The sequence below is a fragment of the Pseudonaja textilis genome, chromosome 3 (genome assembly GCF_049901715.1).
Source record: "Pseudonaja textilis isolate UNSWEBS1 chromosome 3, rPseTex1.2, whole genome shotgun sequence".
Lineage (NCBI taxonomy): Eukaryota > Metazoa > Chordata > Lepidosauria > Squamata > Elapidae > Pseudonaja > Pseudonaja textilis.
In genome coordinates, this window is record NC_141992.1 from 34,305,266 (window position 1) to 34,330,960 (window position 25,695).

Consider the following 25,695-nt stretch of genomic DNA (forward strand, 5'->3'; position numbering starts at 1 on the left):
CTATGAAATGTTATGCAGAGGATATGTGAGACTAATACTTACAATTTATTATGGTTGTATTATATTTATAAAACAAGGCTTAGCTGTGTAAGAATCAGCTGATTAATTTTTTTAATATAAATGAAGAACCAAAATAAATTTACTGTGTCTCTTCTTGCTCTGTGAATTCACAGGAAAAATGAACAAATTGAATACATTAATTCTTAATGTGGATATTAATTAAAATATTTCCCTTTCTATGTTTAGAGTTGACTTCTTTAGCTGGTGCCAGTAAACACTGAAGTGGCTTGAGGTGCACCAGTCTTGGAACAATTTATGAACAGTTAAGCATAGTAGTTTAAAATGTTGCACTAGGACATAGAAAATTCAAATTCAAGTCCACCATCATGAAAATTCAGTGGGTGACTTTGGGCCAGGAACTCTCTCTTATCTTAGTCTATTACACAGAATTGAAGTGGGGAAAATTTGGAAAAGGAATCTATGCAGGCTTGAATTGTTGGACAAAAGGTGTGCTACAAGTTCAACAAAAAATAGGTATGTCAACTCTGTAACCAAAATCCTACACCTGGGAACATACAGCGCTTAAGATTTCCTGAAATTTGAATGCTTGGCTTTAGATTGTATATAAACGATATCTCTTGTATTATATGGATTGGGATTCTGATTACAAGTGCTTTAGTTCCAAAATAATTACAGAATTTTCCTGCTCACCCCACTTCCCCCCCAAAACCCCAAGATGTAGGTGGTTACATTGCCATCTGGTAGCTCTTCAGGAGCCAAAGGTTCTTTAGGATTATCACATAAGTGCCAAAAAGGATTTTATTGTGAATAAATATTTGAGTGTTACAGATGGAAGGGTAGAGAAATCCATGTTGCTTCAGTTTGTTAACTGTCTCAAAAATGACCAAAGATTATGGGACCAGGAATTATACAGCAACTTGGCAATAGCACTTAGACTTATATACCACTTTATAGTGCTTTACAGCCACCTCTAAGCAGTTTACAGAGTCAGCATATTGCCCCCGACAATCTGGGTCCTCATTTTACCCACCTCAGAAGGATGGAAGGCTGAGTCAACCTTGAGCCTAGTGAGATTTGATCTGCCAAATTGCAGGCAGCTGGCTGCAGCAGAAGTAGCTTGCAGTACTGCACTCCAACCACTGTGCCACTGAAGTTCTCTTAACTTCCTGGTATTAAAGATAGACATGGAGGTTTAAAATGTTGGAAGTTTTTGCCATCTTTATATTTTTCTTAAGGGGAAATGTAAAGAACCAGAACTGGAGATGGCTTGGTCACAATTTCAGGCAGTTGTTCCACTATTGTGGGTATTTTAGGTGTAGTAGGATTCCTGGAAGACAACATCAGGATTGGGCAAAGAGGGGAGGGAGATAAGCCAGTGACATATATTATCAGTAACTTAGGAAAATGTCACTTTGGTAATAATTTATGGAAAATTGTAGTGTACAACTTCTATTCCCCCCCTTACCAGCAGATTTAGATTAGGGACAGAGAGCACACTACAGTATTTTTATCTTAATTGTTATGCAAATAAACGGCAAGAGTGATTTGCAAAACAACATTGCAATGTACAAAGTTTGCTACATTGGTATGTGGACAAACTTACAATAGAGGTAGTTCTTAACTTTTACAACCACAATGGAGCCCAAAATTTCTGTTGCTGAGCATGAGAGTTGTTAAGAGAGTTTTGCCCCATTTTATGACCTTTATTGCCACAATTGTTAGGTAAATCACTGCAGTTAAATTAGTAACATAGTTATTGAATGAATCTGACTTCCCCGTTGACTTTGCTTGTCAGAGGGTCGCAAAAAATGATCACATGACAATGGAATACTGCAACCATCATAAATACAAGTCAGTTGCCAAGCATCTGAATTTTGATCATGTAACCATGGAGATGCTGCAATGGTCATAAATGTGAAAAACAATCGTAAGTTATTTTTTCAGTGCCATTGTAGCTTCGAGCAGTCACTAAACAAACTCTTGTAAGTTGAGAACTATCTGTATAAAGCTCACAAAGTCGCACACAAATATCTTGGCTGAATTAATATGTACAGAAGGACAAAATGGGCCATATTTCACTTTCCTTGCCTTTTGTTGTATTACCCATGAACGCAGGCTATATGATAATATGCACAAGAGCCTCAGTATACCGGAAAGCAGAACTATACTAAGCATTTTGAATATGATAAAGCCATTTTCTCTTCTATTCAATTGTGTCCAATTCTCACAGACTCCGTGAATGAGTCCTTGCAGTTTTCTTGGCAAGATTTTTCAGAAGTGGTTTGCCATTGCCTCTTTCCCTAGGGCTAAGAGAAAATAACTGGCCCAAGGCTACCCAGCTACCTTTGTCCCTAAAACAGGACTAGAATTACCATTCTCCCTCTTTCTAGCCTGATGCCATAGCCACTTTACCAAACTGACTCTGGTAAAGTAGGAGAACTAATTAGATTTATTATATTAATCAATATTCTCCAAGAGTTCAAAGGAGCATTATCTCCAAGTTTTCTATACAACTACATGAGGTAGGCTGGGCTGAGAGGAAAAGAGCAGCCCTAAGTATCCCAAGAAGATTATATGACAGGGTAGACGTGAACTTTGATCCTCCAGGTCCATAACTAATATTTGGCTCATTTGTTCCCAGGTATCTTTGATTTCCTTGAGCAGGCAATGTGTATTGCCTGCAGCTGATCAAACCTGGTGCACTTCACTAGGTATATACAGTATTAGCTTATATACCTATTCCTGGTTAACTAATTTAAGAAAAGTTAGCATACGTATAAGATTCTTGTAAACAAAAAGAGCTAAACAAGCACATTTTCATAGGCAACAGTAAAAGATAATGTAGATAAATATTAGAATGGGGCAACATGCTTATTTCATACACCACAAAGTACTGGAAAGTAACTAGCTAACTCTTAATTTGGTCAACTATGGTTAAATAATCATAGCTTTGAGTGATATGTGAGCCTAGCATAATACTAATCCTGAGTTGAGGGGAGGAATGGAATGGCTAACTAGCCTTAAATTACTGACGGGGAGGAAGTGGCTGAAAGGTAATTTGCCCTAAAGCTTTGCACTGTTTGTCTAGTAGTTTCTGTAGTGAGTGCATTAGTCTGGCAAAATTCCTGTCAGAGGGTGAGTAGCAATAAATATACCACCCTGATTAGCTCCTTGTGTTGTTTCTCATTCTTTGTGCCTGATGTATCCCAAGCTATTTAGGTGGCAGAATTATGGAATACCTTGAATAAAATAAACCGTAGAAAGAGTATTTCATTATCAATTCTGAGCCCGGTATCATTAAAAACTGGATTCTTCTTCTTGAGTTCTGAATTGCTAGTTAAATGTTTCACATGTACTAGTAAAGTATTATTTTTAATTAGAGCCAAATCACAATTCTAGTCTTATTCGGAAAAATCCTCCAAATTTTAATAAGTGGAAGTAGGTTACCATCTCAGTGCCCCAATTCTTCATGCAACTGCACAAAACAATTGCCTTAAGTTGGTTCTTGTTTGTTGTGTTCTCGAGGACAAAAATGTAATGTATAAGGAAGACCTCAAACATAATCTGATTATTGTCAACTAAAGTGACCAGAATCAAAGAACATATTCACTGTAAAAAGACATCCAGTGTGATATGGTCATCATTTGTTCTCAGTGAATAGTAGTAGATTGCCAGGTTAGAAAAAAATGAGAGTGGCAGACTTTTTCTTAGGTTGAACACATGGAAGTTTAAAAGACAGAATAAAATGACAAAGTACAGATCTTAAAAATAGCCTAGGAAATGGGTTGCTATTATGTGGTAATTTTGGTGAAAACAAATGCTTGATACTGTTTGAATTAAAGCCATGTTTTCTGCAGGGATTTCTGTTCCAGCTCTGTAACCTTTATCTATATATCTATTTGTTTATCTATCCTGGTCATGTAATCCAAGTGTAAATTCATGGATCTGAGGTTACTTGCTTTTAACTGGGAATCGGGAGTAGAATCCAAAAAATCTTCCTTCTAAAATGTTGCCCTAACAAAGAATTAATTTGGGAAACTAAAGTAATAAGTATTCCCTCCTCCCCCTCCGCCCTCTGCTTTCCACTGTGCATATATGAAATTCTAGATCCGGTCCAATCTTCAAAGCAACATTAAACAATAAATAAAATTATTAGGATGCCCTGCCCAGAGTACTATCTTGGTTTTGGAATGTCTTTGCTGGGCATAACTGGCAAGGTATGTCAAGGTAATGGAATACTTGGCTCATTAAAAAATATAATATACACAAAACACTAACCTATGACTAAAAGTTATATGTTAACACAAACACATGTCCTTTATTGTAGCACCAAAGGACTGGAGTCAGTAATATCACCCTCTTTGTTTATGTAGACTGGTACTCCTCTTTAAAGTCTGGTTTCCTATATTTAGGTAATTAACCATTTTTATTTTTATTTTTATCATTATCTGGTTTTGAAAATACTTCCACTTACAGTTAAATAGTCATAAAGCTTCCCGAAAGAGTCCTTAACTCAATTAGGGAACACCAAGATGACACAATTGATGCTGAGATATTTCTTACATTTTAAAACAAAGCAAATATGAAATATAACTGCAATATGTTCACCAAGGTAACACAGGTACTTTCAGTTAGCAATACTTTTTCATGATGAATCGGAGGCTGAGTTTTGTTCCAAAACCTCTGTAACAGTGCAAAATTATTGATTTTTTAAAAATTCTGAAGTAATTTCTGTTATTCAGTCAAGAAGAAATATTTAATCATTAAAATACCAACCTCCTTAGAGAATTCAGTCCTTTGCTAGTATATGTTACATATTAACTTGCTGAGTATTTTCCAATCTTTGGCCACACTTCTCACGCATTGATGAAAAAGGTCATACTATGGACTGAAAATTGAGATGTTGAATCACTTCAATAGAGTGACACTCTAGATTTCACAGATGATAGGCAGTGATCTAGCAATAATTTATATGGGAAGAGACATCTTTAGAACCTTCAGGCTCCTGCCAAAGTGAATCTTCTTATCAAGGCTGCTTACTAAGATGCCATACCTGATAGTATTAAAAATGATAGGAGACCAACAGAACTGTCATCTATATCAGCGGTAGCCAACCGGTGGGTGTGGCCCATTGGTGGGTCGTGAGAAAATTTTGGTGGGCCACAGAGAAATGTCACCCCTGGAGGACCCCCCCAGAGCAATTACTCCAGGCTGCACAGAAACACAAGGCTGTGCCGCCCACATGGCCCGTGGGAACCCTCCCCGCCCACTCCTTACCCAGCAAACTTGCCTGCTAAATTGCTATTTTTCCTTTTTCCTACCATCAGGTGTTTGGCTGTGCTGGGAGATTTAGATTAGCTAGGAAGCAGGAAATGGTTGGATTTCTTGGTTTCTAGCTAGTCTTTAGATCTTGGGCTCTGCTTTTAAGCACCTCCCTTAGGACTGAAGGTTCTATTATCCAGTGCAGACTCACGACAAGCAAATTTGAGAGACTGAGCTAGCCGATGGCAGATAGATAGATCACTGAATGATGCTGTGAGCAACTCAATCTGCCTGCTTGCTTTGCCTGATTTTGGGTAAAAAAGTTGCTCTTTTTTTAATAAAAAATTCAATATTTATATAAATATAATATTTACATACAAGCCATGCCCAGCCAGTCACATGACCACCAAGCCACACCCACAAATTAGGCCATGCCCACAGAACCAGTTAGTGGTCCCTGGGATTTAAAAATATGAGTTTGGTGGTCCCTGACGTCCAAAAGATTGGCGACCCCTGATCTATATTGCTCCTCGCAAAAGTCACTATATTAAGAAAACCATTTATTTCTGTCCCAAACCAATCATAAAATTATGTTGAAATGAGTGGAGATAATTACTTTCAATAATATTGAAAGTATTAGAGTCAAAACAAGCAAAAACGTAGCTAAAAATTAACAAAGGAATAAAGCAAGGCAATTTCATTAGAGGATAATATAATGCCACATAAATAAAAGGCAATAGAATCAAATTTAATAATTTAGAAGTCATATCTAGAAGCAACTCTAGAAGTTGACAATATACATAAATGAAATGGACATTTCCCTCCATAAACAGGAAATTTGGAATTTACACAATTAAAAAAGCAAATTACCTAAAAAAATTTAATCCTTCCATAGGTTCGTTCAACTTTCTATACAATGGTATAATTGCATGACTAAGACATAAAAGGCTGCAAAGAATAATCCTTAATGCTCTCAGTGCAACTGCTCTTAAGTATATGAATAAGTATGAGGACAAGGGGCTAGATCACAATAAACCCTAACCTTAAAAAAAATCTACCAATTACAATAACTCACTCAGGAGACCAACCATTTGAAGAGAAATCTATAAATCTTAATTTCAGGAGGGTAGTCTCTGTCGATCGGGGAAGAAAAAAAAGGAAGAAGAGCTTCATGTTATAAGTGAAAATACATCCTTCCTCATCCTACTCACGTAGGTTTTCATCAGGAAAGAAGAAAGAAAATGTTTGCCTTTAGATTTTAGGTTACAGGTAAGAACAATTACTCACAGAAAGAGGAAGTACTTCAGCAGGGAAATGTTCAACTGGAAACAAACATAGATTGCACAAGGAAAAAACATTAAAATTATCCCTTTAAATTCCAGATTACAAGTAAATGCACTCAGTTAAGAAAGATGAAATTGATAAAGGAGAATATTTCTATCTCAGAGTGAAATGAGAGGCCCTTGGTGCCTCTGAGCTTGGTTGTTTACTTGTAGACACTTCATTACCCAGATTTGGTAACATTATCAGTTCCAATAAGCAGTGGGGTTTGCATTCAATTTATATTCTGGTGGCATGCCCTGTCAACGTTGATGGGAGTGGTTTTAGAGATTCTTTGATTGGGCTAATTCCTGTTAACTTGTTTGGCAGTACCTTGATTGGGGTATTATTCTTGGTTGGTCTGATGAAATTATGAAAGATGAAATTATTTTAGTTTGCAATTTTTGATTATCAACATAAGCTGTTAAAAAAGAGAGGGTGTCCATGTTTGAGCTCCTGGTAAGAAATCTTGTCTGGCAGCAGGCTGGAAGTAATCTGCTAAGACCAGGAAATTGACAAACAGTAACTGGGAACTCCAATTACTCAAAGTCCAAAAGGACAATAGGTATTAAGAGCAGTCATAGACAGAGCCTTCAGAACATAGATAGGCTATAAAAAACCCCTCTTTCCTGTAAACAAGAGGTGAGTGGGACAATTATTCTTTCCTGAGTTTACTTGCCTCTTCTATATTTCACCTCTTTGCAGGAGAACAGGGATTAAACATACGTGGGACTCTGGCTTCATCCAGTGTATTCATTCTTAACATGTTTTGCTTGTTTCTTATCTTAGAGAAGTGCTAAAAGGTAAACTCCAAGGCTTCTCTCTTTGGTGATTCATAGCCAAGCCTTTGAAATGTTGACTCTGGTCTAACATCTTGTTTAGAGACAAGTATAATTATTCAGTAGGTATATTATATTAATTTTTGGCCAAGAATGTTGTCTGAGACACTTCATTAATCATATTTATAAAAGTCAATGCATAGCTTTTCTCAACTCATATGAAAATACTTGAGGTGTAAATGCTGGTTCTTGGATGGATTTTGTTAAAAGTTTGCTTGGATTATTTGGGATACAAGAATAAAAAATGCAGAAGGCTCCAGTTTGAGTTCAGATGTGATGTTTCATTGGAGTGTTATGATTTAATACAATAATTCTTCAGTCTTCAAGTCAGTTCTAGAAATCTCTGTCAAAAAATGAAAATACTCCTTTTAAAAAAAGTATCTACTTCGTGTAACAATGCTCATGATACCTTGATTGCTCCCATCCTTCATTTCTCTTTTAAAGACTGTTTCTATTAATTCTTCTTCAATATCTTGTGCTATTTGCTTGAGATGTTTCTATTATCCCTAGCAGTATCTACTATATCCCAATCAGAGCAAGATATGGTTGCTATATGATTTGGGGGACAATCAGTAATTTGTGAAAGGTGACATAAATCCTAATAAGATCTCCAAACTGGCATTTCCAGCCAGGTCATTCTCACTTCTGCATCTTTCTTACTTATAATAAATGAAACAGCAAGAAAGGATATCTGCTGTTATATGATAGCAATCTGAGTCAATTATGAAGATAGCAAAATACTACAATACATAAAACCCTGCTGCTTGTGGGTGATGAAAGTTTTAGCCCAACACAAGGCTAGATGGGGAAACATACAAATTATCAATAAAATTATAAGTTTGGTGGGCCTATTTCAGGAAAATAGATGTATTAAGGCTGTGCAGTTGCCACACAATCTTAGAAAAAATGGATTTAAGTTTTTTTTCACCACAGTGCAGTCCAAACACCCCTTTCCTTCAAATTTTCTAGTTTTAAGACTAATTATACTGAGTGAGAATATTAAAATGATATTCACTCAACTACTTATTGCTTCATTCAAAAAAAATGGTTTGAGACAGTAATTTTCATACTGACAAATGCCAGTCATCCATAGCTATCTCTATCATCTTAATAAGTGCTGCAGAGCAACCAGCAACCCAACATATTGACACACGTTAAAGTCAATGGCAACTTCTTGAAAACCCAAATCTGTCCATCCGAAGTCCAATTGTTTCATACTCTCACAATATGGCTACTAGTTCATCCATTCTCTATTCAGTGCTTTAAGCAGAACTTAATTTGAAATGGGGTCAAGCTTCGCATTCATGAGAGGAAATAATATATCTCCAAGTGTGTCCAGAGTGCATTTTCTTCCATACTTAGGAAACATAACTAGCTCAAATATAGCTGGAATTTAAAGCTCTTAACAACTTTTACAATTCTGGGCAAACCTGGACTCTTGTATCATTTTTTTTTTCTTCTATTCAATCATGTCCAATTCTCAGAGACTGCCTGGACAAGTCCTTGCAGTTTTCTTCTAAAAGCTTTCAAAAGTGTTTTGCCATTGGCTGCTTCCTAGGACTGAGAGAAAATGATTGGCTCAAGGTAATCAGAGCTATACACATTCACACTTACACACACATTCTAGTAGGACAAAGGCAAAGCCTTCAGATTCTAATCTATTGCACATATAGCCATTATTCACTCTACCCAATATTATTCATATAAACATTAAATTGTTAACCATGAATACAAATGGCACACAGCTTCCATGACTTTTATTCAGTAAAGATCAACCCACTCAAATTTCTGTTTCCCAGCTCTGCCCATAGCACATGGTAAAAATAGTGAGAAATTATTAACAATAATATGCTTGGGCTCCTGATTTTTCCTCATTTGTGGAAGCTGCAAATTTAATCCAGAAAGCACCATAATCCTTTCTTTCTATCTAAATTTCCTAACCTAACCTTGTTATTACCTTGTTGTTTTTCCATAAATTTCTGTATTATGCCTAGAGTCCTACTTTCTATATACACATACAGAGAGACATGTGGAAGTAGGAGACAAATAGGAGTGCAAATTAGAGTAGGAAAATTACATGAGGTTTTAAAGTTAAACAACCTGATACTCGTTGCATTTCAACAAAATATGGACTTGGTGCCTTGTGAATAAACACTTCTCTGCTCTGAATTAAAGCAATTTGCAGTCTTGTGGCACTGGTGATTCTCTTTTTGTTTCTTCAATATTTGAGTAGAAAAATAGAATGGATGCTAATAAATGCATTGTAGTTTTCCTCTCATTTCCAGGTTATTACATTGTTTTAACATTTATGCATGTTTGTAGATATTGCATAAACCACATTGACCTTGGAACAAGTTTCAACATTCCCATTTCCTCTCAAGGCATTAAAACTTGCAAAACAGGTTTCAGTGCTCTGACTGCAAGAGAGAAATCACTTTTGGGCGGGAACATAACTGAGTCTTATTGCTTGAGGAAGCATACCTAAAAGCAGCAGCTCCTACAAAGAAGATAAGAAACTCTTCTTAGCATTTCCATAAGGAAGACAGCATCAAAACAAGCCATGGAAATTAGAAATTTGAGCTAATTATCTCCGTAGGAAAAGAGGGGTATCTACAAAAACAGAAATAAAACCAGAAATAAAATAAAACTGTTCGTGACGTTTTTCATCTCAACATCTTCATTGTGGAATCACAGGGGTTTATAAAGTCAAGACAGCATCTCAAGCTCAGAATATCCCGCTGACAAGGTAACACCAAGGATTGTGGTGTTTTATCACCCAGCTCCAGAGGCATGAGTTGGTTCCCAAAAAGCCTTGGGAATTCCCAAGGGGGCACAGGGCAACTGAAAAATCGACTGGAAGATCTGAAAAAGCCCTGGAAGAAAGAAGCAAGCCCTTCAATGCTACAGCATAGTGAGACTGCCAGGCTAGCTGTGGATTCCTTTCTGGAACAAGGAGAAGCTGGCTATCTGCAAGTCATCGCAAAAGAAAAAGAACTGCCCTTCCTCTCCACAATGGACATGGCTTACATGAGCCAGCACATCCAAAGCATCCCAGAGTCTCCAAAGAAGGGGCTAGAGGCAGGACTCTCAAGAGCTGACAGCATGGACAGGGAATCTCTCCTCTCTGAGATAACATCTGGGACATACTTCCCATTAATGTCAGATATTGATCCCCCTCAACTGGAGCTCGGTTGGCCAATGATGTCTTCTGTCACAGTGCTCAACCGAACAGAAGTCAGTTTGTATTTCCAAAGGGAGAAGGCAAACAATGTGAAAGAATTACATCGATCTCTAATAAGCAAGGCCAAGACAGTAAGTTGAACATTTTAAGGCATTTAAAAAGAGGAGATAAAGCTAATCGGTGTAATTTCTAAAATATATAAAAAATTTAGAACTACTGGCTCCCATTTTAATTTTTTTTTAATTCTTGCTCTGCAATATACCTTTAATGTATTGCTTGATGGGTTTATTTTTGTTATGTTTGTATAACTTTTATATTTAACAAATGGTATACATGTAGAAAGAAATGAGCCATGAAGATAACTCTTTGTTCCTTTGTTCTTTGACTCTTAAGTTTTCTGAGCTAGTCAACAGAACTGGCCACTTTTTATTTTGAAGACTGTTGAAAGAATGTTAGGAACAGAACCATGTTTATTGTCCCAATGATTAGGTGGCATATTGTTTGTTAAAATGAAATCATAGCAGTTTTGGAATTTATACTTCACAGTTATGGAGCAAAGAAGTCATAACATGCCCTGGATATCTGATGCAAAGATCAGAGGAGTAATATGCTCTTTGTTTTAGAACCAGAATTTCCATATTGTGTTAACCTGTGAGGAAAATGCTTATAACTGCATTATTTAAAGTAGGTATAGCCCTTAGGTGGCAGATAAAAATATTCCATAGACACACCTAGGTATTGAGCCTTCAATTTGGCAGCCTTTGCTATAGTCAGCTGAGGCTTAACAAAGAAGTACTTTGATGAGTAATAAATATGGAAAACATTACATACAATGTGACTTTCCCAGGGAATGTTTATGAATTAGATGTCAGATTTCTTTTGTTTGTTTTCCAAGATATTTGCTTCAAAACTCAAATACCATAGATTCCCCACTTTGGCATATTTTATAGAACATAGAACACACACACATATATGTTCTATTCTGTTTTTCTTTTTCTTTAGTTCAATGGCATGCAATTCACAGGGACTATCTGTCTAAGTCCCTGCAATACTTTTGGCAAAGTTTTTCAGAAATGGATTGCCATTGCCTCCTTCCCACAACTGAGAGGAAATGACCCAATGGGCTTTGCTCTTAAGGTGGAACTAGAACTTATGGTCTCCCAGTTTCTAGTCAGATGTCTTAACATTTGTATAGAAATCATACTGAAATATTCCTGTGTGAATGTGCACTTCCATTCAAATTACTGAATGGAATTTTTTTTTCAAATTACTGAATGGAAAATTGTAAGAGATGTGCTAGATTTGAATTTTAAATAGATTAGGAATCCATTCCTATTCAGGTTAATAAAACTGATTTTCATTCTGTTTATGCTGGAAGGTTTTGGGTAGTCAGCATAGTTAGCCCACTCAACAAAAATAATGAATACTATTTGAAGCTAATATTATACATTACAACTAAAAGTCTGAGAATACTGCATAAAATAAATGGGAATTATTATTTTAAAAAATATAATTCTGTTTTGCAAATGGCTTTTCCTTAGAAATTCTGAATAATTCAAAATCAGGTTGAAGAAAAATGCCTGATAGGATTTTTTTTTCTTTTTGAAAAGAGGCTTTCTGTATAAAAGAAGCATTAGATTTTCTTTCTCCTATCCACTAATTTACTCCTATAAATTTATCTCAAATATACAGGATGAGAATTTGGGAGAGGGGTGTAATTGGGCTGACAAAAATACCTATGAAAACAAAGCAAAATGAATGCCAATGCTAAAACCAGTAAACTTGATGGCTCAAATAAATACCTATAGGATTTTCTTCCTTAGATAAATCTGGGCCACTCTGTACATTCTTTCAGAGAGGGTGTGATTCCCACAGGCAATGAGCAGGCAGGATGCCTCCTGAAAATTGAAGTGCTCCCAATTTTTTCCTCTGGAGAAAGCACTGCAATCCAAAGTTTTCTCCAGGATGTTTTGGCACAGACGGTAAAAGGGCTGCCATAGTTTAATTAGGTGTGGTAGTGGAGTTTACTTTCTAAATGTAAACCATCTTCAGTTTCGGCAGGCGGAAGAGAAAGGCATGAATGAATAGATAAACAGGGCTTCATCTATCTGAAGTGGAGACTGTTCTCTTGATAGAGCCTAAAATCAAATCTTCAGAGCAGTGGATACACTAAGTACATATGGTTTTCTGAGAACATGGCACAGGAAAGTCTTACAAAATAAGAAGCATGAAAGGCATGGATAATGTCAAATTATTCATTTACCAGCAGGTAAACACTGAGGTTTTACTGGCTTCTGCCACTCCCACTAATCCACATAGGCTCTCTCCTACTTCAGTTCACTCTTGAGTTTTTTGTGGAGGGAGATGGATAGGCATCTTCCAAACAAATCATTTGGTTTCTATAAGATGCCTCTGGGGTCAGTGTGAAATACAGAGACATGTTTTAAAGTAAGAACAATGTTTGAGGAGGACACTCTGTTTTATAGAATGCTGATTTAATTAAACCAATTTCTAAAAACCCATAGGTAGGTCAAGAAGGTTAAGCAACCGTAAGTAGGATTATTATGGGCTACAAGCAGTGTTCAGACATGCCATATTAGGAGCCCAAGAGTCAAAAAAATTCCTAATTTTTTTTTGGAAAAGTAATTAAAAGTAGTTCTATGGGATTAATGTTTGAAGTGGATAATTGTAGATAATTTTAAATTGCAAAAGAGAGATGCTTCTTCAGAATGCTCCATCTACATTTGAAATTCCTTGCAAATAGAAAACATATTGTAGGACAAAGTTAACCTATTTTTGTCCTCTGAACTGTTTTCTTAGTTGATAAGATTTTTTGCATATAGGAAAACATTTAAAATGAGATATAAGGAGAGCTCTCTGGACCTCAAGGCAAGACTCTCAAAATCGAGAATTTGCTAATGGGCATCTGGATTTTTGCAGCTCAGCTACAGTATATCTATTTCCTTTCTTCTCATTTCTTTTCATTTCTGACCATCTAATTAAGTCTGTGGAAGGCAAGGGGCAAGTAATGTTCTGCCAGGGGAAATACAGTGGGCCTCTAGGCCCCAGGGCAACTACTTCCCCATCTTCACAATATTTACATCACTGTAGTCTCTTCAAAATGTTGCCACCCTATTCTACTGTATTTGTAGCCAAGTTTTCTATCAATTCTTCGTGGAAATGTTCTGCTGTCAGGAGAGAAAGCAGCAAAAAAATGGATTAGGTGCACTCCCAATTTGTACATACACTTCATGGTAATCAAGATTTATAATAGAGACAAATTACCTGGTTCTCTCCTGGAATGCTGTCATCTGGAATATCATCATTATAAAATGTTAATGGACAGGGAAAGCAATTCCAGAACAAATCTACCAGCCTGTAACATGCAAGGCGTCTTAATCATGCATATATAGGGGAAGTGTCACTAGATTAATAGTTTCTCATAATTCTCTGTGATGGAAAGGATTATATATTGTAAAAGCTCAATAACTCTGGAATGCACTCATTTGGCCAAAACTTTTTCTGGATTCTCCCATAAAAACAGAGGGAAGAAAAGAAAAAGATTCAAAAATAACTAGTGAGGAAGCACTATGGAACAGAGTTTCAAAACTCACCTTTTAAGTGCTAACTATTTTTGCCCTTCTTGTTTTATTAAAGCAAACCAATAGTGCAATTCTGTGCCTATATTTTCAGAAAAGGCCTTGATGAAAGTTTAAAACAATTGCAGCCTGAAGCACTTAAAAGGAGTCTTATATGGGTTGTTTAATAGGGCAGGTCCACTGATCGCCATTTGACAATGTCTTCTGTTCTGCTCTCCACTTTACCCTAACCTACCAACAATTGTGCAGGTGATTGCAATTGTGATGGATCAATTCACAGATATGGAAATACTCAGTGATCTGATAGAAGCTTCAAACAAACGTCATGTTCCTGTTTATCTGATCCTCGATGAAAAAAACCTAAAGGAGTTTACAGAAATGTGCAATAAAATGGAGGTCACCATGGATGACTTTCTGGTATGTTTTCAATCAGTTTTGGTATTTTTTTCTTTTACTTAATGTCAATATTAAAATACAATGTGATAGAACATAAAAGTGAAGAAAAAAGACAAGTTTAAATCTGCTTGTATTTCAATCATTTTCATCATCACCCAGATGAGCATGGGTTGGTTTGTTCAGCTAAAGCCAATAATTGAAACCAAAGGGCAACAACAAAAACAACAGCAACAGTATAAGGTCTGCCTTCCTTCCTAGGGTCCTTGATAGACCATTGACTGTTTGGGGATCCATAATGATTCTCTTATCAAAAATCCATTCCAAGATACTTTCTCAAGCATATTTTCCCCTTTTCTATTAAGTGTTATGATATCACTAATACTAATACATCTTTATTGGATGATTGAGGGTTGAGTTATAATCCATTTTCTATGTAAAACAACAGGACTGAAGCATAAGGTGCAACTGGATGGCAAGTAAAAAATTTAAATGTATTTCTTTTCAAAGAATTTGAAGATTCCAAGTAAAATATGGCTTCCAAGGCTGACAGAATTATGTGTTGATAGATATCATATATCCAACCTTTGCCTTCCATATACCCTTTGAACAAACAAAAGTCCAGAGCAAAAAAGTGCCCAAAGTTAATACGTATATGAACCGTATTTACTGAAGGAAAGCAGTCAACAATCACAGTTGTCCATATTTTTAGCCTTGTGCTTCAGTATAAAAGATGAAAAGCTGTCATTGCTTTCATCCAATTATTTTAATTAATTGGCTGAGGCAAAATTAAAGATGGCACAGAGTCACATTTGCTTAAATCCAGACTTGCCACCTTTATATATTACAAAAGTTTACTTCTGATGCTCAACAAAATTGAAAGGTGCCTTAGGTATAAGACTGTATTCAATCAGACCAGGAGAATGTACAGGTATATGTATGTGTGTGTGTATTAAAAGAGTCAAAATAGCTGTCACTTCCATTTATGCTATCTATTCTAGTTGTTGTTGCTGTTGTTTGCTGTTTCTGTTTGAAAAGGCAAGGGAATGTGTATGCATTGACATTTATATCTGAGAGTGAAAATGATTGGCATATGCAAAATCAATTAATTTTGTTATTAGGATGCTGTATTTTGCAAACAGTTTACACACAAACACACACACAGAGAGACGCTTGTGTTTGCAGGGGAAAAGAATCTCTGGGATTATTTTTCTGGTGTATAAATCTAGGTTGAGAAGCGAAGTATTACTTGGATTTATAATGTATAAATGTTCAGCCTATTATATTCAATGCAGGGATACCTTCCTTTTAGGTAACTATGGCATTTTTAATGTGAGGATAAGCCTAACTACTAATTACAGGTAGTCCTTGATTTATACCAGTTCATTTAGTGACTGTTCAAAGGTACAACGGCGCTGCAAAAAGTGACTTATGGCCATTTTTCACACTTAAGACCATTGTAGGATCCCCATGGTTACATGATCAAAATTCAGATGCTTGGCAACTGACTCAGATTTATGACGGTTGCAGTGTCCTGGGGTCATGTGATTGTCTTTTGTGACCTTCTGACAAGCAAAGTCAATGGGAAGTCAGATTCGCTTAACAGCTGAGTTACTAACTTAACAACTACAATGAATCACTTAACAATTGTGATAAGAAAATCATAAAATGGGGAAAAACTTAATTGTCCCACTTAGCAACATAATTGGGCTCAATTATGGTCATAATTCGAGGACTAATTCACTGTATTCCATAAGAGTATCTTATTCAATCACCCCAACCATTTGAAACTTATTGTCATTTTGGCTGTTATCAGTACTTTTCCGTTCTTCCAAAGCAACTGCAGCTTTCAAATATTGAAATAAGGGCTGGAAATTACTGAAATAATACTGGTTTCTAATTTTCCATCATCAGAGATTGAGCAGTCTACTGGGTGCCCACTAACATATTACTTAGTACTTTCCAAATATTTTATGCTAACTTTGTCTTATTCTTTTAATTAAAAATGATGGGGAATCATGCATGCTGCAAATTGAAATACCATCTTGAGCATAACCTGAATTTCCAATAATGTATTTTGGGGGTCTTCTTTCCCCTCCCCCCAACTTTCTTAGGAAATAAAATCAGGGGATTCTCAATTTTCCTTCTGAAAAATGGACATTTTGTGATTGGCTGCATCAATCTTAACCACCACTTTGTGAGAGAGACCACATCAAACTTGCAAAATTCCAAATTATGTCCACTATTCCCAATACATTAACTAAACATGAAGCAAATTAACTGCTGGTCATGCCATTTGTAGTATTTGATATACTTAATTTAGACAGCAATTTTATGTCCTTTGAAATTTACAAGAGATTTTTAAAAAGAAATTATAAACTTGGGATTAAAACTGATAGAATTAATGAAGCACAAGTACTGGATTTTACTCTTTTTTTAACATTTATTGATTTAGGTATGTTTCTCAGCCATTAATTCCAAGATTCACATTCACTCAGGGTTACAGTTAGGGGTGGGATTCTACCAGTTTGCACCTATTTGCTAGAACCAGTTGTTAACGTTCTAAGTGGTTCGGAGAACCGGTTGTTAAAAGAAATTACTGGCCTAATCCTGTAAGGAAGGCAGGAAGGAAACATTCTGGTATTGCTTACAGAAACTGCCTCTCTGTTAACCCTTATTACATTCTTGGCAGGACTAGACTTCCTGGAGGAAGGAAGGAACTTCCTGGAGTTTTTTTTTTCCTCCTTTGAGGTACTTTGCTTGTGTGGAGTGACCATTCAAAGTTACAATGGCACTGAAAAAGTGACTTATGACCATTTTTCACACTTACGACTGTTGCAGCATCCCCACAATCATGAGAGACCAGGCAAGGAGATGCATGCCTTGATGTGAGTGATATTGAGTTGGCCACGCCCAGCCAATAACATGACCACCAAGCCACGTCCACCCAGTCACATGACCACCAAGCCACACTCACAGAACCGGTTGTTAAAACATTTGAATCCCACACTTACAATATATATATGCTCTACACAGAAAGTCAATAGTATCTGTTTTGAATCTTTTTTATGCTTTTCTTATTATTTAGAATATGCGCATACGATCTGTAAGTGGAGATACATACTATAGTAAAGCTGGCAAGAAGCTTACAGGACAAGCCCTTGAGAAATTTATGTTGATAGACTGTGAACAAGTGCTTGCAGGGACTTACAGGTGAGATATAACAAGTATAGTTCAGAATGATGTCATTTGCAAAGGACATAGTCTGTTTGTCTAAAGGTCTCTGGGACTAATACGTTCAAACTCAGAGTGATTGCAGGGTATGATTTTTTTTAAAAAGCCAAGATTCCAGAGTTTGTATTGCACAGTTGCAGCTAGCAACTTGATTTTTTTTAACCATGCCTTTTAAATACCCTTGGCTTAACAAATGTAGCAAATTATTTAAATTATTATTTAAATTACTCTTATTTAAAAATTACAGTGCTTTGTATCCTTCTTATGGGTCAGGTGTCTAAGATTGTTCTAGTGCTACTCAAAACTGTGTATCTTCCATTTTAGCGGAAGGGAAATGAAATTTGCAAATGGTGAATATGCTATTTGTAAATGTACAAAAAAATCATATTAAAACATACATAAAACAAGACTTTTTTGAAAATGTGTCTCTTATAACAGGAGTTTAGGATTCCAGTTTTAAAACACATTCTAACTCCTATCCCAGCCCCACAGTCTAATACTTTTCAGAGATTCTGAAAAGGTGGCAGAAGAGGTTCAGTCCTTCTGACTGCCATTATTAGGCCAGCACTACATGGTCATTAGGCCAGGACATCATGCTCCTGCTGCCCTGCTATGCTCACCTTCCTTTCAACTTTACCTGCCTGCCTTTCTCTTCCCATCTCTGTTCTTTTGGCTGCCTTGCACTCTGCCTTCACCCATATCACCTGCACTCCATTGCCCTTACTACCCCCACCCCCACCAGCTGACCTTGGCTATCTTCTTCCACCCAGTACTGATGAAGTGCTCCTGGTCTGGCTCTTTGTGAGGCAGCTGCTGCTTTCTGAAGCTGCATGGTGGAGGCCTCAAGAACTGTGTGTGCCCAGCTTCTGCCTCACAAAGGGCCAGGCTGGGCATGCTTCAGTCGCAGCAGGGGGAAGAAGTGAGAATCAGCTGTTTCCAGTGGCAAGGAGTGGCAGAGGCAGTGGAGGGCAGGACAGTCAAAAAGCGGAGATGGTGAGGAGTGATAGGTGGGTGAGTAGAGTTGAAAAAGTGCCCGGTAGTTGTAAATAAGGGTGGGCTGCCAAAACTCTGGATTCTGATCATGTGACCACAGGGGTGCTTCAATGGCTTTGAGGACCAGTTATAAATAGTCTCCATTCAGGATCATCACAAATTCAAGTGATCATTGAACAACAAATGGTTATTGTGAGGGCTACTTGTACAAAACTTCATATTTTAAAAATAAGCTTAGGCAACACAATAGGTTGAGACATGTCTCAGGACCTCCCCAACTTATTTCCAAGTAAATACATATAAAACCACAGTGACCCAAACTTCCACATAAAAATACATCCTGGATGACTCAAATCAAGTCATTATATATGTTTGCTTATTTAATATTCATATATTTATTTTTAAAAGAATATTACATGGCTGCCTTAAGTTATAGATGATAATCCTAGGTGGCTCATATCAACATTTCATAACAAAAAAAATAACCCCCAAACCCGGCAAAAGATGTAGCATTTCCCACCAAAGTGCCACAGCATCCCAAGCTAAGAATGGGGAGGGGGGGGGTTATCCAAATTTCATGGGGGAGACTTTTGAAAAGGACTGGGGTAGCCGTGGAAAAGATGTGTCTCCAAGGTCCTACCGGATGGCATTTAAGGAATGGTACCTGGAACATGCCCACCCTATCTCATCTGGTAGAATGGGCAGATACCTCCAAGGAGGATCAACCCTGTAAATAATTTACAGGGCTATTCATCTAATGAATGGGCTCCTGGGCAGTCAACAGAAGTGAGAGTATAGTGCATAGTCCAAATCAATTTTTAAAAAATCAAGTTAAGGTTCCTATAAAAATGTCATTGCTAGTGTGTCACATTGTTAAATATTAACAATTTGGCCCTAGTACCTGGTGAGAAATCTTCACAGCCTTTGGAAAACCAACAGAGTTGGGGCTATGCATATCTCTTGGGGACAGCGTGACAAAGAAGTCATGCTTCCCCAAACACTGCTTCACCGATAGGACCTGGAACCTCCCTCCTCTTCCAGATCAGGTGTGACAGGGGAAATCATTGTGGATAGGTTGTTAGACAAGTACCATGCCATGTAAGACTTTAAAAGTAGCAACCAGCATTTTGAATTATATATGAAAGCCTACTGGGAATCACTGCAGCTCACACAGCAGCAGCACTAGAGTGGTGTACTAGTTAACATTCAGTTATTTTTGCCTTAGTTGCCAACCTTTGACTACATTTTGAAGGGAAACTGTTTTTCTTTGCATTAATTGCAACTACTTCCTTGATTGATAATGCACACTCCACCTAAACAATCTACACCTGACTCATCACACAAATATTTAATAGCAGCTTTATCTTTATCTTACCTTTTTACTTACAGGAAGCCTGCCAACTCCATGCCATGTTACCATATTACTCCGTCTCAAAGTATCTTAGTGTATACAATATATCATCCCAAAACGTTGGCTTTAAAAAAATTCCAGTGGGAAGTTGACCATGGTTATATAATTTGGCAGTCTGGTCTGTTTTCAAGGGATTTGGGGATTAGATATCACTGATAATTTGATTAAAAATCCCCTACCAAGGATTATATTTTCTGAGATTAATAAAATTATTTTTCTGTACCATTTTTAAATGCTCAAGAATTCTTCTCACTCATATCATTTTGTAACTCCTCTCTAAATGAGCTCCAGTCACACTGGGTGGCTATAGATCTCCTCTTTAGCCATAAGTATGACCTTTGAAATCTATAATTAGCTTGCAACCAATTTCTTATAATTCTTTTGAGTCTGTCATTTAAATGTTTATCTATAATTATTTAACCATAATAACTTGTTTGCATGCCCAGCTATTACCTTCATTTATTGCCTAATATAGTATAAACGCACATATACACTAATCTAAGATTTTGACCATCAAACTGTTCCACTTATTTTCTCAATGCTTTAAAATACACTATTGTATTGCAGCAATAGTGCTAAAGATATTCTGATAAATATACTTAAAATAGTACTAATGTTGTAAATGAATATTATTTATTGTCCAATGAATTTTCAATTTTTTAAATGTGCACAGTTTAATTATATGTTGATGTTTCATGTTGTCCCTGAATTATTTTCATTTCAGTTTTACATGGCTCTGCAGCCAGGTACATACCTGTTTAGTGATGCACTTCAAAGGAAAAATTGTTGATGATTTTGACAGAGAGTTCCGATGTATATATGCTGAATCTAGATCAGTGAATCAACTTGGAATCCCCACTGCTGAAAATTCCACACCTTTTCCTTACAAGACCATGCAGAAATTTGACCCCATTTTAAAACATATTCAACAGAACGAATATGAAGCCCTCAGTCCATCAAGCACCCTTTCAACTTGCAGTGTCGTGACCATCAAGAAATCACCATATGATAACCAATCAATTTCCAATGTATACTGTGAAAAGAAGGAATTAACACCAGGTGAAACAAGAAAAACCATTTCAGGCTTAATGGGACATGACTTGAGATACCAGCCTAGGGAGTTTCCAGACTCTAACTGTGGTATATTAGATAAAGTAAAGCCTCCACTCAATGATGCTTCTAATTTATTGAAATTTAAGACATCTTTGCTATCAGTATCTTCACCAATATTAGCTGACGACATAGGAAATGGACATCTTCCTGACAATATGGGAACAAAAGATAACAAGAAGTTCCTTTATACTCAACCAGTTGAAAATGCAAGCAAACTACATAAGAATGATAAATCAGGACCTCATGGATACAACAAATTAGAATTCATTAACAACCCTATTAAACCTATAAATTATGAAATAAAGGGCACAGTTCCTAGATTCCTTGATGGCTCTGATGATATGCCAATGGAGAACAACAGCAACATAAATAGGACTGAAAAAAGGATGACACTTGGTCACAGCAAATTGGATTTGATTACTAACTATAGTAAATCAAAGTCAAAAGCAGTTCATAGTCGATTTGAAATGTAATGTAACAAAAATATTTCAAATGTGGAATGAAACTATAATAATACATCAGATTTATAGCTCAAAAATATTGGGAAAGTTTAAAGCTTAATAAAGCCAGAAAAATGATCACATACCTGTGAAAGAGATTTAAGATTGTTACTACTTACCTCTGGAGTTAATTTGAAAGGACAGGCATTTTGAACATTGAAATTGTCTGGTATTTTTTCCTTACAGAAATAATGAGAATTCTTCATAATTCATAATTCCTGAAATACTGGAGAGGCATGTTTAGAACAAGGCTATTTCTCAGTTTAATAGCTTGGGGTGTGGGGGGGAAAGGAAATACATACCAATGGAAATAAGTTGATGAATATCACTATGTAAATAAAATAGTGTGTGTGTGTATACATATATATGTGTGTGTGTGTGTGTTTTCTTAAGTTTTCACGGGTACTTACGTGTATGGTATTCAGCTTTGTTCAGGTATTTTCCCACGTCATTGTAGTTGTGCTTTTAAAGTTGTAGCAACATTTCGGCAGAATGTCATCTGCCATTATCAGGCTCCTGTATTGTGTCCGTTTGTGAGTCAGGCCCCTACAGTTGTTTCAGTTTTAAATTTGGGGCAGCCTATTGCTGTGCCAGAATGGTTTTTTCTTCATCCTGATTGGTTGGAAATCTTGGTCTGTGTTTATTGGTCTTAGAGTTTGCTGTGTTCTGCTTGATTGGTGTTTCTAATATCTTCTGTCTGTTTTGTGGCTCTTTTTGTGTCTTGATTGGCTGGCAACATTGTGTTCCTGTATTGGAGGCTTTTAGTGCGGCTTGGCTTCGGGTAAATGGATGGCTATCATTTGTTAGGAAGCTAGGTTTCATCTGGGTGCCTGGTTGGGGTGTGTTTGAGCTGGAGGTATCGGGGGGTTGGGTCTGTTTGTGCCCAGTTGTTTGCCTGGCTAGTGGTGTGGAGATTTTTTTGTTTGTGAGTGCAGGCTTCCAAATGATTGACAGTCTGATGGAATCATCTCTTCTATTCATAATTTCTGGTCTTTTTTCAATCTCTATGGCTTCTCTGGTGATTCTGTGGCTGGGGTTTTCTATAGTGGCTAGGGTTTTGGTGCCACTGAAGTTGATGCTATGACCTGTGGCTTCCATGTGTTGGACTAGTGAGGAAGTGTGTTCCAGCTTTTTGACTGCATTTTTGTGTTCATCCAGGCAGGTACTTGTTCTTCTATTGGTCTGTCCAATGTATGTGTCAGGGCATGATGCACAGGGGACTTCGTATATGCCTTGGTTTTCCAGGTCAATTTTATCTTTGAGGTTTCTAAAGATGGCTGCTATTTTTCTGCCTGTTTTGAAGGCAGTCTTGATGTGATGTCTGTGTAGTATCTTACTGATTTTGTCTGTAGTACCTCTTATGTAGGGCAGGACAGCTGTTCCATTCATCTTCTGGGTCTCCATTATGTTTCAGTGTATTTTTGTGGATCAAGCCGGTGATTTTGCTTTTGTGGAAGCCATTGGCTGTCAGTACCTTAGTCAGGGTGCATAGTTCAGTCTTTATGTGTGTCTTATCTGCCAGGCGTTTGGTTCTAGCAATTAGTGTTTTAGCCACGGAGTTTATCTGTGCTGGGTGGTGCTGAGATTGGGCGTTGAGGTAGCGGTTAGTGTGTGTGTTTTCTTCTGGTATATGGTGTGTCCTAGTGTGCCATCTGTTTTTTTGTAGATTAGTACATCTAGGAACGGTAGTTGTTTGTTTCCATTTCCATGGTGAACTTGATTTTGGGGTGTGTGCTGTTTAGGTGTGTTAGGAAATTGTTTAGGTTTTCTTTTCCATGGGGCCAAATCACGAATGTGTCATTAATGTATTTTAACCATAGTTTGGGTTTGTGGATGGCATTGGCCAGGGCTCTGGATTCGAATTCTTCCATGAACAGGTTTGCAATGACGGGTGACAGTGGTGATCCCATGCGAGCTCCTTCAATTTGTTTGTATCTTTGTCCTTTGTATATGAAATATGTGTTGGTTAAGCAGTGTTCTGTTAGTTCCATGAGGTGTTTAGCTGGTTGGTATTTATTTTTGATGATTTCAAGGGTCTCTTTTATCGGGTCTTGAGTGAATAGTGAAACCACGTCGAAACTTACAAGCAGATCTTCTTGCTCCACGTGTAAATCTTTGATCGTTTCCAAGAGGTGGTATGAGTTTTTATATATATATATACATACACACATATATACATACATACATACATACAAACAATTTGGTTTAAAGGGTTGGTAGAGTGTTTATAATGCATCTCTTTGATAAAAGCACACATCTCAATCTCCCAAGTGGATTATTCTGCAATTCTGTTTAAGATAGATAGAACTACAGAAATCCACATTTACTAAAGTAGCAGAAAATAAAGAACTGCAGAAATCCTATTATATAATTCCTAATTTCCTTTTAATAGTACTGCTCACTCAATTGATCAGTATACCATACTCAATACAGAAATCCAAATTACAATCACCCTGACATAGAAAAAAAAACCCTCTTGGTTGTTTCCTTCTGTAGCAAACATGACAGAAATAGGAAAAGACAAGTAAAATGCAATTCTTAGTTTAAATATCAGAACACTAACTCTATGCAATTAATAAATCTAATCTCTTTGCCGCAGCAAAAAAATTACAAAAGTATTTTGGCAGTTATATAAGAAAGAAATATCAATAATATAATGATTGCATTATATGATAAATAACATAAATAATATTAATTGACTTTTGTCTTAGAATTTTGTTTACAAACTGGAAAACTAAGATACATTGTGTTGATTCTGTTCGCATGCTATATGCTTTAAATACATTAACATTGTAATTAAAAATCAATCAGATTTTAATAATGGGTTTATACAATCAAAGCTGAGCTCAATTTATTTCCACTATAATAAGTAACTTCAGAAGAAGCCATTTTCTGACCAGAAAAAAAGTGATGTTCTAGGAAGTCCTCTGAACTCAAAAGGCAGTGTCTTTTGAATACTTAAGTATATGTCAGCAGTTAAACATTTTATCTTACTTTGTATGGAAGAACAAATTGTCACCACTGACCTTTGTTATTTCTGAAAATCAAGATTTGATGCTTCCCGAGGGAGTTTAGTTTAACCCAGATTTTTAAGATTTCATGAAGGAATCACAAGAAAAGCTATGATTGTTTTAATAATAAATTTAACATTGTTTTAATTTCAAAAACTGGAAGTTCTGTCAATAGCAATTAAATGTATAAATGCCCTAAGAACGCCTCTTTCTTTTTTCTTCTTTCTTTCTCTCTCTGGTTAATCATAACTTTGACAATGTATAATGTGATGGTGGTTTTGAAATAAACAGTATTCTATGTTATTTGTTTAACTATCATCTACTAAATAAAGTATAGAGGTTATGTGCCAAAAATATAGGCTATAAAAAATAAATAACTCTATCTGGAACAACTCTGTTTTGAGGTAACCAAGACAGTCCCAAGTCCAAATAAAGTGAGGAGGGTTGGGCGTAGTCCTACCCCATAAAACTAAAAATTGCTAAAGAAACTGAAACCAATCATCAACAAGAGCATGAAGATGTCAGACCATGGCATGATGGCGTTGAGGTAAAGCTGAAAGGACATCCAATGGTTGATTGTAGATTGATACAGTACAAAATTTACAACACAAATTGCAACATGGAAAGTTTGATTTTCATATCAATGTAGGAAACTCTCACAAGTGCTATGCAAATTTAACAACCATGATCTTCATATTTTGGGCATTAGCAATACCAGATGGACTGGGACTGGTAGACTTACCAGAGGTGGGAAGATTTCTTGCCTCAGTTGTTAAGGGAATCAATGCAGTTAAGTTAGTAACTTGGTTCCCCATTGA

The 25,695-nt window shown here is 36.6% G+C and overlaps 1 protein-coding gene across 1 annotated transcript; it reads left to right on the top strand.

Moving 5' to 3' along the window:
- Positions 1 to 9,885: 9,885 nt before the first annotated feature.
- On the top strand, positions 9,886 to 25,180 carry SACK1C (scaffolding CK1 anchoring protein C). The gene is made up of 4 exons (XM_026697721.2): positions 9,886 to 10,754; positions 14,472 to 14,639; positions 17,704 to 17,828; positions 20,978 to 25,180. The coding sequence occupies exons 1-4, from the start codon at positions 10,233 to 10,235 to the stop codon at positions 21,837 to 21,839; spliced, it is 1,677 nt and encodes a 558-aa protein (XP_026553506.1). The 5' UTR covers positions 9,886 to 10,232; the 3' UTR covers positions 21,840 to 25,180.
- The last annotated feature ends 515 nt before the right edge of the window (positions 25,181 to 25,695 follow it).